At 34.5% G+C, this 20314-nt stretch overlaps 1 protein-coding gene across 5 annotated transcripts; it reads left to right on the top strand.

Moving 5' to 3' along the window:
- The first annotated feature begins 404 nt into the window (after positions 1-404).
- LOC130656328 (WASH complex subunit 1-like) lies at positions 405-19330 on the top strand. 5 transcript variants are annotated; one of them, XM_057459160.1, is made up of 7 exons: positions 427-561; positions 1818-1882; positions 7804-8367; positions 9134-9338; positions 9862-10127; positions 11402-12830; positions 16887-17134. In XM_057459160.1, the coding sequence occupies exons 3-6, from the start codon at positions 7815-7817 to the stop codon at positions 11761-11763; spliced, it is 1386 nt and encodes a 461-aa protein (XP_057315143.1). In that variant the 5' UTR covers positions 427-561; positions 1818-1882; positions 7804-7814; the 3' UTR covers positions 11764-12830; positions 16887-17134. The 5 variants fall into 5 exon arrangements, with proteins under 5 accessions (XP_057315142.1, XP_057315143.1, XP_057315144.1 ...); XM_057459162.1 differs by having other exon boundaries at positions 473-530; XM_057459159.1 differs by lacking the exon at positions 1818-1882 and having other exon boundaries at positions 405-561.
- The last annotated feature ends 984 nt before the right edge of the window (positions 19331-20314 follow it).

The following is a 20314-nucleotide window of genomic DNA, read 5'->3' as shown; positions in this document are numbered from 1 at the left end:
CTCCTTGCATCAAATTCTTCTAAGCTGTAAAAAACCTCAAGCAGTACCCTTTAAAAACATGCCTAAAATAACGCTGTGAGAAAAATGAAGAGGCTTTTTTTTAAATAACTCTTGGAGTTGAAAATAAAGTGCTTTTTATCGTTAAATTATTCTCTGATTACCACAGACAGCAATCAGACCTCTGCATCGGATAACCGGATCAGGGTATTTTGCTTCTTTAGGTCTCTTGTGTTTCTATTTTCTTCCCAAGTAAATCCAAATGCAATCCCATATTTAAATATCAGTTTTGTTTCCATCTCTTGTAAAATAATTGAATTTAATGACAGGTAAAGTTTTATAAAGCGGCAAGTGAACCCAACCACCACCCCCGGCCCTCCGTGACTGAAAGAGAAATCGAAAGCAAAGTGGAGGTAAAAGTCATGTGCCTAAACGACATTTACTTGCATTATTTTGTTGGGGAGTGTAGAGGGAAGTCGCTACCTGTACTGCACTGTACTTTGTTTGCTCGCTAACAACTTTTTCATTTGCTGGTAAGAATAAAGCTTATTCTCGTGGGCTGAGGTAAGAGCTTACAAGTGTTTTTCTATTCAAAACTCATTCGTTTATTCATTTTTTTTACTGTTGTGTAGATAGCTAGCTAGCTTATGCTCTAGAAAATGTGTGAAAAACAAGGCCAGTCCTTTATAAAGACCTGATTAGGTTATGGTATGGTATGGTGGCCTAATAGATAGATAGATAGCAATAATGTGTCACCTAATTAGGCAACATTTTAGGTGATTTGTAACTTATATTTTAATTAGGCTACTTAAAAACTTTAAAGAAAGTTCCCCCAAATAATCATGAGAAAAATCATGATGATTCATAGCTAGGTTTGTGATTATGATTTAAATGTCTTTTTACTCCCAGATAGCTTGTTTGGTAATAAAGTTATTGTAAAATAGGAAAGTAGAGTGACTTTAGAATACCCCCTGCAATAAATAAGAATTTCTATAAAAGGAACCTACGCAACCAACGCGTGCTATTGTATTATGACGATGGAATTTCTACAAAAGTAACCTACACCACTTACGTGACCAGGGCGTTCTATTAGTATCGGGATGATGTAATTCCTACAAAAGTAACCTATGCGACCTACATGACCAATGCGTTCTAATCGTATCCGTACGATAGAATTCCTACAAAAGTAGCATATGTGACCTACATGTTCTATTTGTATCATGACAATAACCTATGCAATTAAAAAAATACTTATAGGAATATAATAATAACCCCAAGCCTAACCCTAATCATTGTGGAAACAACGGATATGATTGCAATGCATTGTTTTTAAGCGCAAAACCTTTTCAATTAGGTTATGTAACGCTAATTACATCACAGTATTGTGTCCAACACCGGCATGTGTTTGAGCACACACAAAAAGTTTATTATTTCTACAATTTCTTTATTTGCATAAAAAATTCCATTTTCCTTACGATAAATCACTTAGCAGTCATTTTATTCTCTTCACCAAAAGGAACGTGTGTTGTACGCTGATTTGATCATGATACTCCAAGATAATTTATCTCGTCTTATGTGACCTAACAAACCTCAGGTGCCAACATAATAAACAATGAAATTGTTTTTAAATATCTCTACAACAAGAATATGTGATGTAATATTCCTCAGCCTTAGGCGATGCATCATCTGCCATATTTATTATTTTGCATGTTAAGTTAAATTTCCATTATTTAAAGCAGAGATATATACAATAGGTTGTGCCATAAATTGTTAATTGGCAATATAAGTACAACAATATTTAGTCTGGCATTTTTTTTAAGAACACAAACTTGATCCATGTTGTATCTATTCTGCTATTTACGATGATTACAGCATAATTACAATGGTAAGTTCTTAATCAACTCTGTTAAATCACTATTTGAGCTACCACTTGTCTGCTAGTTGCCTAATTACCCTCTGACTGAAGGCAGACATCGCAACTAGATTAGTGGTAGCTCTCTTACTCTGTGTGGGAGACCGGGGTTCTATTACTCTTGTCGATGATTTAACATGGGCGAGTGAATGTTACCATAGCCCCGGATTAACCCAAGCCATGTGAGGGAAATTGGGGAGATGGCTCAATGTGTGGGCCGTTGGATGTTGCCGGGAGTTGTCTAGTAGAGTGTGGGCCCTAATTGGGTCTGCGTAACTCAAAATGAGCATTAAATACTCTAGCACTCTCCATCTAAGCCATGGCCCATCCTGGAAATAATAGACAGGGTATATCCCTCGATATTTGTGAGGCTAGCAATGTAAAATATGCACATCTATCTATCCTAGAGTCAAATGTTCATCGTTTTTTTGACCAAAATCTTTGACAAAAGAGTTAGAGAAGGCTAGAGCGACAAAAAATTTACCCACCATTATAGTTCTGCTTCGCTTAAAAATTCTGGTTTTGACTGCCAAGGGTTCTCAAGAACTGACTTTAAACTGGCACACAAAATATCAATTTATCATTACATATTGATGTTTATCAATAGCACACATTATGGTTAGCTACTTGGACACGATGTTGTTAAAAGTTTTGAGTTATTATTCACTGACCGACCTTATTTTCAGCATTCACTTGACTCTAACATCACATATTTGTGTCCCTGCCTAACCCTTTCATACTCAGTTAGTGTCCACATTAAAGTAGTACATTACTATTCAAAATTGGAAAACAGAGGAATAGCTTTCCAACAGTATCAAAATTACTCTGTGCAAGAACTGCTTATGAGAAAATCCAAAGTAAATCTTGGGATTTTCCTTAAAACTCTTGTGCAAAGTGTAAAATCAATCTGTGCCTAGTTACAATGTTAATAGTATATAGCTATATAGTAGATTTCATTAAACATTATATATATATACTAATCTTATTTCTCCAGCATCTTTTTATAATTATTCCGGTCGTTGAGTCACACAATAAAGAACTTTTACCAACCACTTCACTCTTTTTAATGTTTTCAGAAATGTTACCACGTCTGAAATCACTGAAAATGAAGTAAAGCATGCACATTGGCATTAAACTAGATCCTTGTTATGAAATCCTGCTGAAGATCCCACTCATGCTTGCAATGGTTTCTTCATTTTTACGGAAACCAGATTTATAAGCATATTAAAACATCAATTAAAATTGTACTTCTTTTTTTCCTCTGTTGAGTCCATGGAATAGAAGCGAACTGAAGATATTTTCTTGAACAGTCCAACTAGCACATGTTATCCATACTAGCACAATGCACACTTCTGTGACACCAAAGATAAAAATTTGTTTTATTAATTGGCATTCATTTAATTAAGAGATAACAAAGGAGCTGGACACACTAGACAAGTAATATTACTGATTTTTGTTAAGAAAGGTTGGAGATTACCGATTACCGATTACCGTTTATTAATTGATTGTATATTTCAAATTAATATAAAATTTTTTCTAATTAATCTAGTGTTTAATCTAGTGTGTATTAATCAGTTAATTACTGGTTTTTCCTAACTGTCTGCTTTAGCCAGAAAGTGAATGATTTTTTAAAATACTGACCCCTCCCGAAAATGCCAGACATACACTGCCTCCTTTCAACACACCATGTTTTAGTCCTTAAAGGGATCCGAAGGTACTTTTAAAAGTTGGACTCGCCTAAAAGATTTGCAGGAGAAATGCTAATGATAATATTCACTTTTTGTTAAAACTTCATGTAACTCCAGATATAGCTTTATAAATATTTATATTTCTTCTCGCTTGACCGGCATCCTGGTTATCTTTAACCTTCTTCGTTAAAAATTTTCATTCCAGCTCCAGTCTTTTTTACTGGCATGTGACCCTGTTACATAATATTTCATTAGCGCTTTAATTATTACTGACTGTTACAGGCAGAACAGATACCTTCTCTCGGCAAAGTGAAACAAATGTTCTCTATGAACGATTATTTTTTTAAAAAAAAAATTAAAATAATTCTGCAATTTAACGAAAAATAAAATGCACATAATTTTTATTTCAAAGGACTTTTATTTGAGATGCAGGTTGTGAAAGTTACTTATTATTTAACATGCCACACATTTGTGTATGGTTTTTATTTCAGAAGGATATATTTTGGAAGGCAAAAGTAACAAAATATCAAGGTGTGACTATAACCCATAAAAAGGTATGGAAAAAGTTAAAGAAAGAAGGGAGAAGGGGCTGCATCACCCATCCCCCTCCAGCACGAATAGGTTTAAAGGCGGTTACAACCTTTGTAATTTGAGACAATACTCAGCATTTGCTGACGTGATTACCGACATATATTTTCAAAACATGTACCTTTGCGTCAGCAATTATTTGATGTGGTGAAATTGCACATAAAATGTTCCAGAGCATCAGAAAAAAGTATAAATACTTTTTTCTGATGCTCTGGAAAACAAATTTGTTTTTCCAGAGCATAGTTCAGTTGCCTCCTACGGCAATGCAGGAACAACAAACTCTTAGCAAAAAATCAGTTAACATATTTATTGCGCTTCAACTGCATCATTAAAAATGTAGTTTGATTTAATCATTGCAGAAAACGCTAAAATATATTTAATATAATGCTAAAAATTTAATATAATGCAAAAAATGGCGAATTATGAGGGTTTTGTTGGACATTAATGTGTGATGTATGCTTTTAAAAGGCCTATTCATGGAGGTGCAGAGCAGTGTTGATGTTTGCGCTACATATTGCAAGAACACCATAGGAAAAAAAACTTTAATTATACAGTAATTTCTGTCTCTTTCTGTATCGTGGGATGAATTAAAGTAGTGTTCTTTTTTATTGATTTTTTAATATTTTTTAATAAAAATATATCCATCTACTGAGTACCTTAGGCAACCTCGTCCCCAAGGATTGTTGTGAACAAGGTTGGCAATACTCACTTGAGCATCATGCCCCGCCTAGGTCAACAGGTTATAGATCAGTAATTTTTACAACCTGTTTGTTGAAATAAATTCTTTCAAATTTAAAATGAAAGAAATCATGCTAATATATTATTTTTTCGATTTATTGCTTAGACAGGCAGATATCATGTTGAATTATTTTTTAAAAGAAAACATAAATCATTCCTGCAGAGATCGATGTGGAAAGTACGTTGATTTTTTTTAAATTTGTTGCAATAGTAAATTAATTATTTTTGGTTATGAAAGTCATTAATAATAGCGAGCGAAAGTCATAAATTTATGAGCGCTACTGAAATATTATGTAACAGGGTCACGTGCCACTAAAAAGGACTGGAGCTAGTCTGAAATTCGTAACAAACAAGAAGATTGAGAAATCCATCAAGCTTGCAAGAAAAACAAATATTTAAAAAACAATATCTAGGAGAGGTTACATGAACTTTTAACGAAAAGTGAATATGTCATTGGGAATTTTTTATGAAAATCTTTTAGGTAAGTCCAACTTGTAAAAGATCCCTTTAAGTCAATGCGAATAAGGTTATTCTTATGTCAAAACTTAATTCTTATGCATGCGAATAAGAAATTCCGGCAATGAAAATAGAAGGAACATGTGAACATTTTGACCTGCCAAATTCGACCTATCCATCATTTCAAAAAGATGTGCTCATCCTTTTCGATTAAACGGATGGTCTTTCTCTATTGAAATTTCATAAATCTATTGTTTGTAACGTTTGATGTCATGAATCACTTTCCGAATATTATGCAAAAAATAAAGTTGAAAGCTACAGGAAAAAAACAATCAAGATAACCACAAGAGAAAATGGCTAAAGCAAAAAAAAATTGAACTTACAGAGGATTTTATTGAGAAATGGCGCGAACCCCCTCATCCCCAGGTTATTTTGTCTTTTTAATACGAGAGAAGTCGACGAAAATTCCCTCTTTAAAAATCTCTCTTTAAAAACTCTCTTTTCTCTACTTTGAGAGAACGATGTGAAGGTGAAGATAAATTCGTTAAGATCTTATTATTTGAAAGAGTTAATATGAAAAGTTCAAAAAAGAGTGGTGCGGAATGAACGAGATATTTCAATTAAAGTTGCCTCATTTTAATTCTATGGCCTTTATCTGCGTTTTTACCCATATAGATCTCTTCCTTTTTTCTTTCTTTTTCTTAAAACAGTTGCTGTGATAATTTTTTTCATTTTGCTAGCCACGATTTGAAAGACTTTCATAACATGCGTTGTATGTTTAAACAATGGATTACATTTAGACAAGAAACCTTTCACAAAGTTTCCCCTACAGGTCATCCATCAGGCTTTGACCTTCACGGATCGTGTATTTTAGCCTTGAAGAATCAAAGAGTTAGTACAACATTATGCTGAAAGAAATTAGAATAAAGACAACCCTTTTTTTTGGCTGTACCATATTTTTTTTTGCTCTGTGCATTGATTTTTTCAACAGAGATAATCACAAAAATTTTTTTATTTAAGCTTCGCAAAACAATACATTTAGGTAATACATTAAGAAAGATCCAAGCGGTTTCGCTTTTATCTCAAGTTCTGATATTTATTCACATCCTTATCTAATTTATATGAATTTCATACAAAGAACATAACATGCAAATAAGGGGAATGTTCACACCAAAAAATATAATTCTTATTGCGTACCAGTAACATGCAAATTAGCATAAGAATAACGTTATTCTCATTGATGTAAACCCAGCTTTATATGTACATATATTATCAACTTCTTGTGTTAAATTAAAATCTACTCTTGTGGTTCTTGAGATGTTATCTCAAACTTTTTGTCCAACTGTGATATTCAGTATATATTATTCAAATGATTGGCTCCTAGTAATAAGTATTATTGAAAGTATTGTCTGAACAGCTCCCAAATAAAAATTGTTAACTGTTGATGAAGAATGTTGAGAAAATGTTAAAAAGATATATACTTACTTACTTTTGATAAATTTTGAAGCAATTCTTCAAAACGATCATCCAAAATGCCTTTTACTTGCTTTGAGGCCTATAATTAGGCTTTCATCTGGAATTGAAGACCAAAATAAATCTAGCAGCTTCTTTAACACTGGAAAATCACATTTGATATAATTTGCTATTTCTTTTGGTAGGCAATTGAATAATTTTGCACAATGTAGTGGTAGTGAAAATCTCAACTTGCAAAAGTTGCAGTTGTAAGGTTTTAACAAACATGTCCTACCAAGAAATGCATTATTAGATACATCTTCTGTAACCATCTGTGTTTCTTTACAGTTTCTGGGTTCTTTTTCTCACAATAAACAAGAAGAAGCAGTAAGCAGATGAAAGTGTAATATTTTGGTTAACACCAGAAAGGAGAACACTATACTGTCATGCAGTTTGCATAGAAGTAATGGTTGCTTCACACAGAGTTTAAAACGTCTCACAATTCTTAACATGTAGGCTGATGTTAGGGCTGCTTTTGACTTTCTTTTACGATGCTTCCCTATGTATTTATTGGTGTTTGTAGAAGCTGATCACTGACCATGTGAGCTTGAAATGTTTTTGTTGGTATTTCCCTGTCACGGTTCAATTTTTTTTTCACACAAAAAATACCATGCACCTCTCACACAAAAAAATACCATGCACCTCTCGCACAAAAAATACCATGCACCTCTCACACAAAAAATACCATGCACCTCTCACACAAAAAATAATAGGTCTTAGGTTTTTAGGATTACTTACCCTTTTTTCTATGCTTATTTGGTGTTACTTGATTCATATTTCAGTTTTTAACCCTTTTTTTTTTGTTGCATCGTATTCCATTCAACACCTGTTTATTTTCTATGTTATTCTCTCTTTCTCCCTTCTGTCAAATCATTTCTTTTTTATTCATGTGACGTTTTTTTCTATTTATAGAATCATAAACAATGCCTGTGCAGGCTTACAGCGTGCCCATCATTTCTACAGAGTTGCGTCAAGAAGAATTTGTATTGCAAATAGCTGACACACTTGAGTATCTCGAAAACGTTACTGATGATGTTTTCAAAAGAATAACCAATCGTGTTCATGAAAGTCAACAAAAACTTGATGCTATCAATAAACGAGCTGACCATGCGCAAGCCAAGATTAACGCATTAAAGGGTAGCAAGAAAGCCATCAGAGTTTTTTCAGGGGCGAAATACCCTGCTGATGATACGTTAGAAATTTACAAATCAATCTTTGAAATTGATAATGACTTAAAGGAAATAAAGAGAAGTCAGCACAATATAGCAAGTAAGCATAGACCTGTTAACGAAAACACGATAAAAGAGAAACTACAGTTTTATAGTGTTAACATTAAGTTGAAGAAGGAAGAACGAGAAAAAAAAGGAGAAGGCTTGGGGAAACTACCCAAAGCAATTGACAGCGTCAGTTCTTTACTCCTGTTTAATACTGCTGAGAACCCTTACAACAAATATGTTATTATGGATCCACTTGCAGGTATGGTGTTTTTACAAGTTGTATTTTGGTGTATAAAACGATTACGGGTTTTTTTTAGACTGAAAAATTTTTTAATATTGAAAACTTAGTAACTATCCAGTTTGGCACAATTATTAATTAAGCAAGTTTGCCTCAGAGTAGCTAAGAGTCAAATTTCAGAAAAACAATGATAGAATTTAGTTTGTCTATATTGCATAAAAGGTTTAGATAAAAGTCGTAATAAATTTTTTTAAAAAAGTTGAATTTTATTTTTAACATTGATTTTGAACAATAAATTTACCCTGCATTGTGTAAACCGTCATATTTAATAAAATCTGTCTTGTACCAGACACCATATTTAAAAACTACAGAGGTAAATAAGTAAGATTTTAAACAGCGTTGACCAATCTATTGTAAGGATTTTAAAGCATTTGGTGAATAAAAAAAAACTCTTCTGCTTAAGAAGTAGGCTTAAAACAATTTCACGTAAACAACCAAAAAGTCATAGTAAATATTTTCGTCTTTTTATGTTTTAATGATTGCCTCTTTACATTTCTAGCATATCACATCATAGATTCAGTCATTGGCAATACGAGTTGTTTCGATTTAGTTTCGTTGTTGCAGGCTTTACTTATGTACTATATAAGCTTATGTACTATATAAGCCTGCTGCACCTTCCTTATAATATAGTTTTTACTTTTATTTTTCTGATCAACTCAGACTCGTTCTTTCCTTATTTCCCTTAGGGTTCGTCGTTCGGTAATTTGCTTAATGTTCTTTTTCACAGGTGTGATTACGAAAACACGTGCTAACATAGAAGAGGACGAGGAAAACATTGGCGAGGCTCCTAGCACAATTACGAATCGAGAACAACTTGAACGTGGGACTGCAGATAACTACTTGTACATGCCAGGACTCGGTGAAGTTCCTGAAATCGATGTTCCTGTTTATTTGCCCGACCTTCCAGGAGTGGTTGATGATATTTCATACAGGTTTGAAGTTATTTTATCGCCTGTTATTGTGTAACTTGGCTGTGAATACTGTAAGTTCTGCTGACGATTACACGTTGTCAAAGAAAATAGGAGTAACCGTACAGCCTAATTTACTAAAAATGTAATAAAAGTTAGTTCTAAAAGTTGTCGCGTCTTCTAGGAATTCTCCAAATTACCTCCCTAATTCGAATTTTAGAGTGTAAACAGAACTTTGAAAATTCGAATGTTTTTCTAAAATTCAAAAAAGTTGGTGATGCAACTCGTATTGTCGAAGAGATCGTCTCTCTAATGTAAAGCAGTTTCTTTTTTGTGTGAACTATGAAAATAAAGATTGAATGAAACTTAAATTATGTTTTCTTGATTTTAAAATTAACGTAATTTCTCTCTATAATTCGAACAAAAATTTTTCTCCGTGGGAATTTGAATTAGGGAAAGTCAACTGAGTGTCGAACAGAAATTTTTTTAGACTTATTTTATGTTTTTAGTTCCTTTGTTTTTATTTAGTTTTTATGTTTTTATTTAGCGGAGATGTTGGACAATCCATCGCACCATCTTTGCCCATGAATATACCCGAACTACCCACTATTGACGCTGCTGTTGAAAGCACTGATGTACCTCCACCACCGCCAGCTGCAGCTAGTGCACCGCCACCACCTCCGCCACCATCCGGGGACATGCCTCCTCCTCCGCCGCCACCGCCACCACCACCTGCGTCAGTAGCTCCTGCGGAACCTGCGATGCCCCCACCACCGCCTCCACCATCTCTACCAGATGATGTGCAACAGCAAGGTTAGAATTTATTTATTTATTAAATATTTATACAGCATCTTCCGTCGGTTAAAGTTATCTCGGTTAACTGTTATCAATAAAAAGGCTGTTTTAATATACATACTAAAAATAAAAATTGTAATACCAATGCTAGTAAAGTTTATAAAACCTATTAGAAATCTATAAAAAAATAATAATAATAATATAACAAGTGAATAAATAATGATAATATAATGATAATAAATAAATAAATGATAATATAAAAAGCAATAACCGCACAGGGTATGCAAAAACCACACAGAATATATAAATGGCTGCAAAGAATAGGCTACAAAAAATGTTTCTTAATACCTTGACAGTTTAAATTTGATTTTGCTACAACCTGAATATTATTTTAAAGGGTTTTTATTTTCGTATTTTCAATATTTGCAAATCGCCCAAATAATGGATATTTTTTTGTGGTGAACGGAAATTTTAGACGAAACCAAAATAACTAAATCATGAATGAATCTATAGAAGTGCAAAAAGTCCGAGATGACCATTTGCCATGCTTGTTAGTATTCATTTCCCCAAAGTCATGGTGAACTTTTATAGAAGTTAGTATTTCCTCTAAAAACGATTTAATACTCTTTAGTGGAGTAGTAATTTCGCGAACGCTAAAATTCGCTAACCTTTAGATGTTTTATTTTGTTACTACGGTTAACTTCGGTAACGTTATCTGAGAAAAAAGTTCCACTTAACGATACTCAAGTTAAACGAAGCTCTCAGTCACTCGAATTTAGTCAAAAATGAGATTGTAGTTCGAGTTAAAGGGATTTTTTAAAAAATAGGGCAACAGTGTCCGCGAAAAGGTGCAACTTGGCGATGAAAAAGGCATGTAAGTCCCTTGACAAAAAGCATTATCTATCTATATTACATCAGTTAATAAAAGATAAAAAAAAATCTGACATTATTCTAGTCTTTGATTTCCTTTTCTCGAGTAAAAAGTTTGAGTTATCAGAGGTTAAAGTTAATTAGAATTAGGTTTGAGTTATTCGGAGTTTTTTTTAAGTAACGAAAGTTCAAGGGACCCAAGAAAATGGTTCGAGATAATGTAGGGTTATCCGGTGTTGGAGTTACCGGGACCTAATTGTTTCAGTGTACATATAGAACTTTCTTATCTCAAAAATTTGGTTCCCAGTTCCAAGTTCCCAATTTATGTTCAGGCCTCTCAATCACAATTTTCTTTTCCTTAATATTGTCTGTTTATCATTTATGTAATTGCATTTTCTTGAAAACAAATGCATTGCTTTTAGAAGGAGGTGCAAAACCAAAGAACGTACCTGAAGCCGTCACCGCCGATGGAGGGCGGTCTGATCTGATGTCTGCTATCCGAAACGCCGGTGGAACGAAAGCAGCCAAACTGAAAAGCTCAAAGGAAAGAAAACTTGAACGAAAGAAGGAAAAAGAGAATGCTCCTGCAGCTGGAGGAGGGGATTTGATGAGTGATTTGTTTAGTAAATTAACAATGCGAAGGAAAGGGATATCTGGATCAAAATCACAAAATAAAGAAAAGTCCATGGACAACTTATCACCCATGGATAAGATATCTGCCATGATCCCTCCACCTGAGAGACCAGATCGATCAGAATCTCATGACAGTGGCGATTGGGAATAGGCATTATTTCTATTTTTGAAACTAAAATTGTTTATTTTGTGCTATTGCTATAATGTTTGGAAATCAACTCAGCTGTTGCCCCTAACTGCGCTAAAGACAACAAGCCGTTCTTCGTGCTATTAATTTTAGCATATAATTTTTTTTTTTGTCCGTTATACCTGGATTAGTTTTACGCAATGTTTTAATGATGCGCGAATGCAACAAAAATTATTAAACGCGAAAATGATTTCAAAAACGCTATTATCTAGAAATAAGAATTCTACTTCTGCTAAAATATGAACATATTGATTATTGTAAATAGGTTTATATAAAGTATTTTTGATTTTATAAGAAAGAAACAAATGATTTTTTGTGCCTGAAATTTCTGTTCAAGACGATGTAGACTCATCTTTGTCTTAATTGTCTTGTGTCTTGACTCTGCGTTTATAGTCTGCCGCATAATGTAAAGTCTTAATATCCATGGTACTTTTCGTGTACACATGGCTACAGTGATGATGAAATGGGGTTTGTGCGGGAAAATGAGCGCTTCTTCTTACTTATACCAAATAGTATTTCCAGTTTATAATAATCATTTACTCGCTTGTTAAGTGACAGGGAAGACAAACCGCAAGGCATGTACTCCTTCCCCTTCCCCACTTACGGAGAACACTTTTTTCTTCATTCTAACACTGAATATTTTGTCTCTTGCACGAGACTACATTTTTCCTCAGATCTGTCAATAAGCCAAAAACCCAGAGCTACTTTTTGCTTTCCGGATGCGTGCTAGCCACATCATAATCAGAAATTTAAGAAGATTTTGTCCAGTTCAAAAATTTGGATTTTCGCATTCCATAAGGTGTTTATTATCTTCTGCGCATTCATTGCACAACCTAGCAAATTGCCTTAATTTAAATTCTTGTAATTTGCCTTTGCATTTGCATTTGATTTGAGAAAAGCGCCCGGGAACAAAGTGGCGCGGTAACAGTCGACCTCCTCCATCTGGTCTTTTCAAAATTTCATCATTCTTCTTGGCAACAAAAACAACAAAATGGCGGACGAATCCTACTGCGTTGTCAAAACAAAAACCTGTACGTAGCTGTATTTATCTTTACCCTACTCTACTCTTACCATAATTCCATACCGGCGTTGTGTTTTTGTACTTTACATATATATATATATACACTGTAAAACCGTTAAAAAAAGCTGATTTGTAAAAACTGTTCCTGCCAAGCTAATGCTATTAGCTGTAGCTTTTTTTTAAATATATATAAAAAAGGGCCAGCCAGCAGGGAACAAAAGACATTGGAGGAAAATGAGTGACATATTTCGGTTTATTAGCAAAAATTGTTAAGATGTAAATTTTGAATACTAGGAGCGGTTTTAGAATTTCCCCTTTAAAGCAGAAGACAGTAATACAAATAACCAACGACCATCTATCACTTCAGCAGTGGAGTACAAAAGGGAAACCACCCAACCGTCTGGGAAACGTTTCCCATATGGGAAACTTCACGTTTCCCATTTGGGAAACCGTTACCCTAAACAGGCCAAAAATACGGCAATGGTTTCCTATTAGGGAAACCACCAAAATAAAAAAGGAATCTGCACACAAGCTGGTTAAGAAGCACACTACAAATTTTTAACCAATAAAAAGGGAATGTTTTTCCACAAATTTTCACAGAAGGAAAAAAAATTATCGTAGCCTCTTTCCGCAATTCCATAAAATGGTTCTAAGAATGGGTAACGGTTTCCCAAAAAGGAAACCCAAATTAATATGAAAAAAATTAGTTTAGGAAACAGTTTCCTATATGGGAAACCATTTCCCTATATGACATGGGAATTTCCCTCTAAAACATGGGAAACCGTTTCCCTTTTAGTGTCATCTCCCGAACTGACTATTATACCCAAATGCAGAACAACAACCCATTTAAAGGAAAGTATATAAAAAGTGATTTAAATGTAAACTAGGTAGGTTTAACATGCAGGTTTTTGCGCTCGCTCAAACTTTCTGCACAATGCGACGTCATTTTTTATAATGAAAATGACCTATTTATTATAGGTGTTGTACTATTTAGCCTGTAATTAGATACTATGGCCACCATCAAAAATATGTTGTGTTCAGGTCCTGAAGACCCTGCAAAAATGAGTTGGTCAGGCTTTCAGATTGGAGCAAGCAAATTTGTTCCCAGGGCCAAGACAGTATAGCGCCATTCGTTTGTAGACCATTTTTCGCCACCTTGTGTCAGTAAACTGTCAAACTGTCAGTAGCCACAGGAGTGTCCTAAAGGAATTAATTTATAGCGAAATTAATTTTCGCAAGTTTTTGTCAACTTTGCATAAATTAGTTCTGGCGAAAAAAATTTTCTTTTTCTCGCAAAATTTATTCCCGGTCTTTTTCTGACTTACTGACTCGGTTTTTTATTACCAAAAGTGAGTCGGTCAGAGGACGCGAACACAACATAACTGACTAACTAATCATGTCCCAAATGGTCAATTGCAATGTCATCAACGAGCTTTTTTTATTCAAATTTTGTTTTAGAAAAACTGCCATCAGGTGGGTTCAAACCCACGACCTCTGGGTTCACGTTACGGCACGATAAACAACTGACCCATTACGCCTTGAGTAAAAATATTTAATTTGACTCTTTAACGGCAAAAAAACAAAATATGATTTATTGATGCAAAATACAAGTTTAAAATTTTTTTTGCGAAATGATTCCTCTCAATGAAGTAATTTTGCTGTGCTGTGATTTTTAAGTTTTAATAATAATCCTAATGAATTTCCCCATTATAAGGATTTCATAAAAAATTTTAAGCAGTATTTTCAAGAAATGGCTAAAGGCTCTCAGAGGTATGGGACCTAAAAAATTCACATGCATGTGTGTAATAGATAAATATAAAAAGTCAGCAAGTATCATAGCCATGCATCATATCTGTCGCGACAGGAACAATTTTTAGGTTGGTTTTGTAAAATGACTCTGTTAATAAATTAAAAATGTGTTGTTGCAGTGATGTTTAATTGATATTGACATGCGAGATAGTTTATGCAGCCCTTGCACCTTGTTCATTTCTAACAAATTTTACAACAAGTTTTACTTATGACTTTCTCCTGGCTGTTTGAACATGATTGTGTTTTTTTAATATTATTTTGACGTTGTATATAGGTTAAGAAGCGGGGATTCAAAGGACCCTTTTACCATTTTTTTGTACCCTATTGATGTGTTTGATTTAGCAGAAAGTAAATTCAGAACCACATTTTGGCAAGAAATAACTAAGTACTTATATACTGTGAACATTTTGTAATGTAGAAGTGCTGTGCTGTACTGGGCTTGGCTGGACTGTTACACTTCTCATTAATTAACGTACTGGGCTTGGCTGGACTGTTACACCTCTCATTAATTAACGTGTGTGTCTCTTTTTTCATCATGTACAAACTTCTGTTTCTGTTTTTTTTTTAGTTTTGGTTTGTTGTTTGTTTTCCGTTACTAAAGCCTGTTATGTGTTTATGTATTTATTTATTTTTTTATAATAGAGGACCCTTAATAAGGATAACAAAACTATTATTTATATTCTGACTAGGTCGTTTGAAAAATAAGTTAATAAAATTGCATATATATTTTTATATTGTTTGGCTTGAGGCTTGTATTGTGCTCTGTTTAGTTTTTGTTATTTCTCCTACAGCTCTGACTCAGTTCTGTTTGAACCCTTGCACCATCTGCTTTGTGGATTATTTATGTAATAATGCATAGTTGAAAATATAGTTATCTTTAATATGTTTATCTTTTTGTTTTGTTTTTTACTCTCCTTCGCACGTGTATCTTTTTGTTTTGTTTGCTCTCCTCCACACATGCTTTGAACGAAATTGACGAATCTTTCATTTTACCGAAATGCCAAAACCATGGATATTGTTGCTTGCTATACAGTTACGTACAAAATCTGCAATAAAGAGTTCTTTCTTAATTTTTTATCTCAATTATTTATTATTTTTTACACAAGTAGAAAAACCACCTGCCAATTATTGGATCTTTTTTTCAGTGATTCACTTTTCTTTTCCAATTGTAAACTTCTTTCAATTATTAAGAAGTTTTAAAAGGGGGCAGGCTACTGTTTTTTTTCCTAATTTTAAACCTTTCTTGGTAGAAATATTTGTATGTGTTTATTTTTGAGTGTTTTTTTGTTAATAAATAAGCAAATAACATTTTTTGCTTTTTGGAAAGTATGGGTAAAAATTTATTTATAGAAGTGTTGAAGTTATGATGTGAAAAGGTGCAGTAAAGAAACTCATAAACGTGTTTAAGTATTTGTTAATGATGAGAAAACAAACTTTACTGTGTTGTAACAATATCATCAGCTTCTTATTTTTCTTGTGTCTGGTAAAATGTCATGTTTTTCAGGATACCATAAAGTTTGAAAAACGGATGCAAACTCTCTGAAATTGTGTAACCTTCGACTTATAACTTTTATGTGTTGGTTTTATATAATATTTCAAAGGAATTGTTAAATTTTTTTTTTTCGTCCGTGACTCGTACATTGAAGAGAATTCTACTGTTAAAATTAGAAAGAAAACCTCAAAGAAATAATGCAAGTATGGGTGTAATTTTAGGTTAATGTGTTGTTGTATCATAATGACGTCATTGTTACACAACGATCTCGCGTTGCATCAGTTTTATTGACTGACTTGTTTGATGTGTTTTAGCAGAATACACGTCTTGCGTGCTACATATCTCTCACGCCAGCCGCCATTTTGTTTGATCTCTTAGCGTTAACACACTTTTGACGCCAAAACAATAAGCCGTGAGACGAAGTATGGAAATTACGAAAAAGATTGTTTACGTTTTTAATGTTTTTGTCAGTTATGCCCATTGAATGTCTAGATATTGCCAAATGTGTGTTTGTTTTGTTTTTCACTTCTTTAGAGTAGTTTATTGACTACAATTTTCGTGCTTTTCGTTTATAAATCATTATTACAATCGCCTTCATCTATTCGCTCCTATTAATGTAATAAGCTTTGTGGTGTAAATCGCTTGAGACAATTTCGTTAATTAAATATTTATTGTAATGTGCATTTAACTTTTGATCAAGATCTCCAGCAATGCAATAAAAGAATTAACGAGTTATTGATGAAATAATCTGCTTGTATCTTTTAGCTAAAACTGGATTAATTTTGCAGACGTTGTTATCAAGCCTTGATTCGTGTCATGCTACGGAACATGTATAAAGTTATTAAAGACCATCAACCCGGTGAGGAAAGTGGTGGTGGATTGCTGCGAGTTGAGAAAGGAGATATTCTAATTGATTGCGAAGAAATAGATCATGAGTGGCTTCGTGGTAAAAACATGATGAGTGAAAACGTTGGGAAAATTCCGAAGTCGTATGTCGAAGCGTTTAGTTCAAACAACGAAGGTAGCGAGAATGAACCGTCAGCCGAAGAACATTTGACTGAAAATCCTCTCCTTGAAGCCGTCGACGAGTTGTTAGATCGAGATTACTCGGAATGTGGTAACCTCACAAAATACAAAGAGTCGAATTATGTGGAAATGTCGTCGGGAGAAACCTTAAACGACGACATCGAGGAATCGGCTCCCGTCATTTTGGCGAAACCGATTAAAAATGTGGCGAATGTTCCATCGCCACAAAAACCGCGACGTTGTGCTTACGACCCAAAAACATCGGACGATGGTTATAACTCCGGAAGCCATTATAGTGGAGAAAATACAGATTCTAATATGCCTCTGTTACTTAAACCGAAAGTTAGCAAACAGGACGAGGCAGGCTACGAAGTACCCAACATAGGGGAAGACATCCCTCTCGACGAAGAAAAGTCACGTGCTCCGAAAACAAAGAGAAGGTCTATTTTTCGGATTTTGAAACGTAAAGGAACACAAGAGAGTAAGCTAACTGGTGACGAGGAGATGCGGGACAAATATTACCACCCACCCACAGACTTTCGAGATAGTTATTTCTTACCCCAGAACTCGTTTCTGGTCATTCGAATGCTGTTAACTTTTATTGCCGCGCTTGGTTTGTCATTAACAGTGTTGTTAGTTTTAATTTTAGTTTGCGGTCTCCACCCATTGTTGTGTTTAACGTTAGCCTTTATCACGTTTCTCATAGTTCAAGTGACACCGGTGACGCTAATCACCCGAGGAATTCTGTGTGTAGTGTCGCTAATTATTACCAGTTTGGTGTCAACGCGTGGAAAAGTTGCCTTAGTGATTTTTCTTTTTGTTATGTTAATATCGGGTCCAGTCCTCGGCATGATTGATTTGATGAAATTTGTTCTCGACTGCAACAGTGATGTTTCATTACGCGGAACACCGCCCACAACTGGGTCACCACGAGTGCAAGGCTATTTATCTGATTATACTCCTATCCAAAGAAGCTGTTTGTCATCCTTCTTGCCTGTGAAAACGTTTTGTGGAAGAAATTATGATCGGCTGCAGGTCATATGCAATAAGGGACGACAATCGGACGACACCAAGGAAAGAATTAAACTCTGCGCGAAACCTATCGATTATTTTTGCAATACAAACGAGACGTATATTTCTATGTGTACGTTACAAAAGGGCAAAGTAGACACCACAATTCTAAAGGCGAAAGAACCCAGTAGGAAACCTTCTTCACATTTCACAAGAACGTTAAGGAAGATATTACTTTATCTTTCACCGCTTCTTACTTTACTCATCTTGAACGATGCGTACGAATATAATCGGACATATTTAGGCACAAAGAGTAAAGATAACATATACATCACCCAAAGATTGAGAGAACTTGACCAAGAGAGGAAAAACCGTGGGTTATCGGATTTAATATTTCCTTTAACTCGGATTGAGTTTCACACCTATTTAGTGCGACGTTCGTTTACATGGTCCAAGTCGGAGAAATGGAGCGTGTTAAAATGGCTTCTAATGTACGTTATTGTTCTTTTCGTTGCCGTAAGTTTAGTTCTCCTCGAAAATAGAATTTATGTGTCGCTGTCACATACCCAATCAAATGTTTGTAGAGCTGAAAATGAAATTAGATATCGTCTTCCGATTTATGCTATTCTTGGAATTCTTTTGCTTTTAATTTTTATTCAAAGTCACGTTCTCCGCATGCGCAGTACGATATGCGATTACTTTTACTCGGATATGGTCGACATCCGATCAAAACATTTATACTACAAAATACTCCACGATAGACATACATTTGCCCGACATGTTCGACGAAAAATCCATCTGCTTTCAGAAGAAAAGCGACTGTCTAGAAGAATATCTTTCACAGCTAAAGTGTTTGACGTGTTACCTGTAAAACTGCAGAACATGTGCAGTAAGCTCTCTATGCGAAGGTGTATGATCTGCGATTCGATAAGTTACCACAAGACGGTGGAATGCAAAGAACGATCGTGCTTAGCGCATTATTGTTTCGAATGTTTTATTGACGCTGGGCAGCAGTGTTTGACATGCAAGTCGGCTCACAATAGTTCTTCTTCGTTAGCTGTATAACTTATTTATTTATTTATCTTCAGTTTTACTGATTTTAGTAATTTACTCGGACAAATCTTCGTGTGTACATATATAATGCCGATGTTTTCTTTTACCTGCTTCCGTCAGGTCCGGTTTATTTATATCCACCGTTCTGCTAAATATGCGCGTTTATAGTGTTATTGCAAAGTTAAGTTCGTTTTTACAACAAGTGGGAGATGAGTTGCAGACAACAGAAGCAAGCATGGAAATGGCATGCGCTCGTTTGTAGGAGAGTGTAAAGGAGGTAAACATTCTAAATAAGGTGCTTTTAATTTAATAAAGTTTTACCAGACATTTTAATGTAGAAATACTAAAACAAAAATGCGAGCTTTGATGAAAAGAAATTAAATTTTGCGACATTTTGTGATTTTGCGGAAACTGATTTTCGCGAATGTGTACTAACTGCAGACTAACTACTCTCGAATCTTGGGCTATATATATAAATAACAATTCGCAATGACTTAAAACTTCATATATTGTGACAGTTACATTGCTCGTCACTTTAACGAGATTAATACTTGAGAGAATAATTCTTGCGAAGTTAGGCTTTGTTCGTGAAATTAATCTCGCGAAAAAAAAAACTCTGTCAAAACTGAAGAATTTTCATTGTTTACGAAACTATTTATTTTTCTTCAACACTGCTTTTTCGCAAAAATTTGGTCTAGTTAAGCTACAGGATGAGTACAATTCGCAATTATATTGTTCGTAGGCGGGAGAAGTTTTAACCAATCTTTATTGCGAGTCATTGTAACAAAGAAAAGAAGGTCAGCACATAAGTACATTGTTCATAAAACTGAAAATGCCAACCCCGTTCCAAGGGCTCTTTTTTTTCTTTTTGACAATCTCAGACGCTGATTGTCAGAAAGAGAAAAAGCCCTGAGAACGGCATTGTATAAAAAATCTTACTGTCGTTTCCAGGGCATTTTGCCTTGCTGATGAAGTTAATAACGGCTCATGGGTCACAAGACCCTGCAGGCCAGATTGTTTTTTTGTGACACAACAGTTCGGAGACACGAACATGATCCCAATGCCAGGTGCGTTGAAAGGTGGAAAAATTAAGTTACGGAAAG

Source organism: Hydractinia symbiolongicarpus, chromosome 9, assembly GCF_029227915.1.
Source record: "Hydractinia symbiolongicarpus strain clone_291-10 chromosome 9, HSymV2.1, whole genome shotgun sequence".
Classification (NCBI taxonomy): Eukaryota; Metazoa; Cnidaria; class Hydrozoa; order Anthoathecata; family Hydractiniidae; genus Hydractinia; species Hydractinia symbiolongicarpus.
Note: the sequence above shows the minus strand (reverse complement) of the source record. Positions and strands in the feature narration are given on the sequence as shown.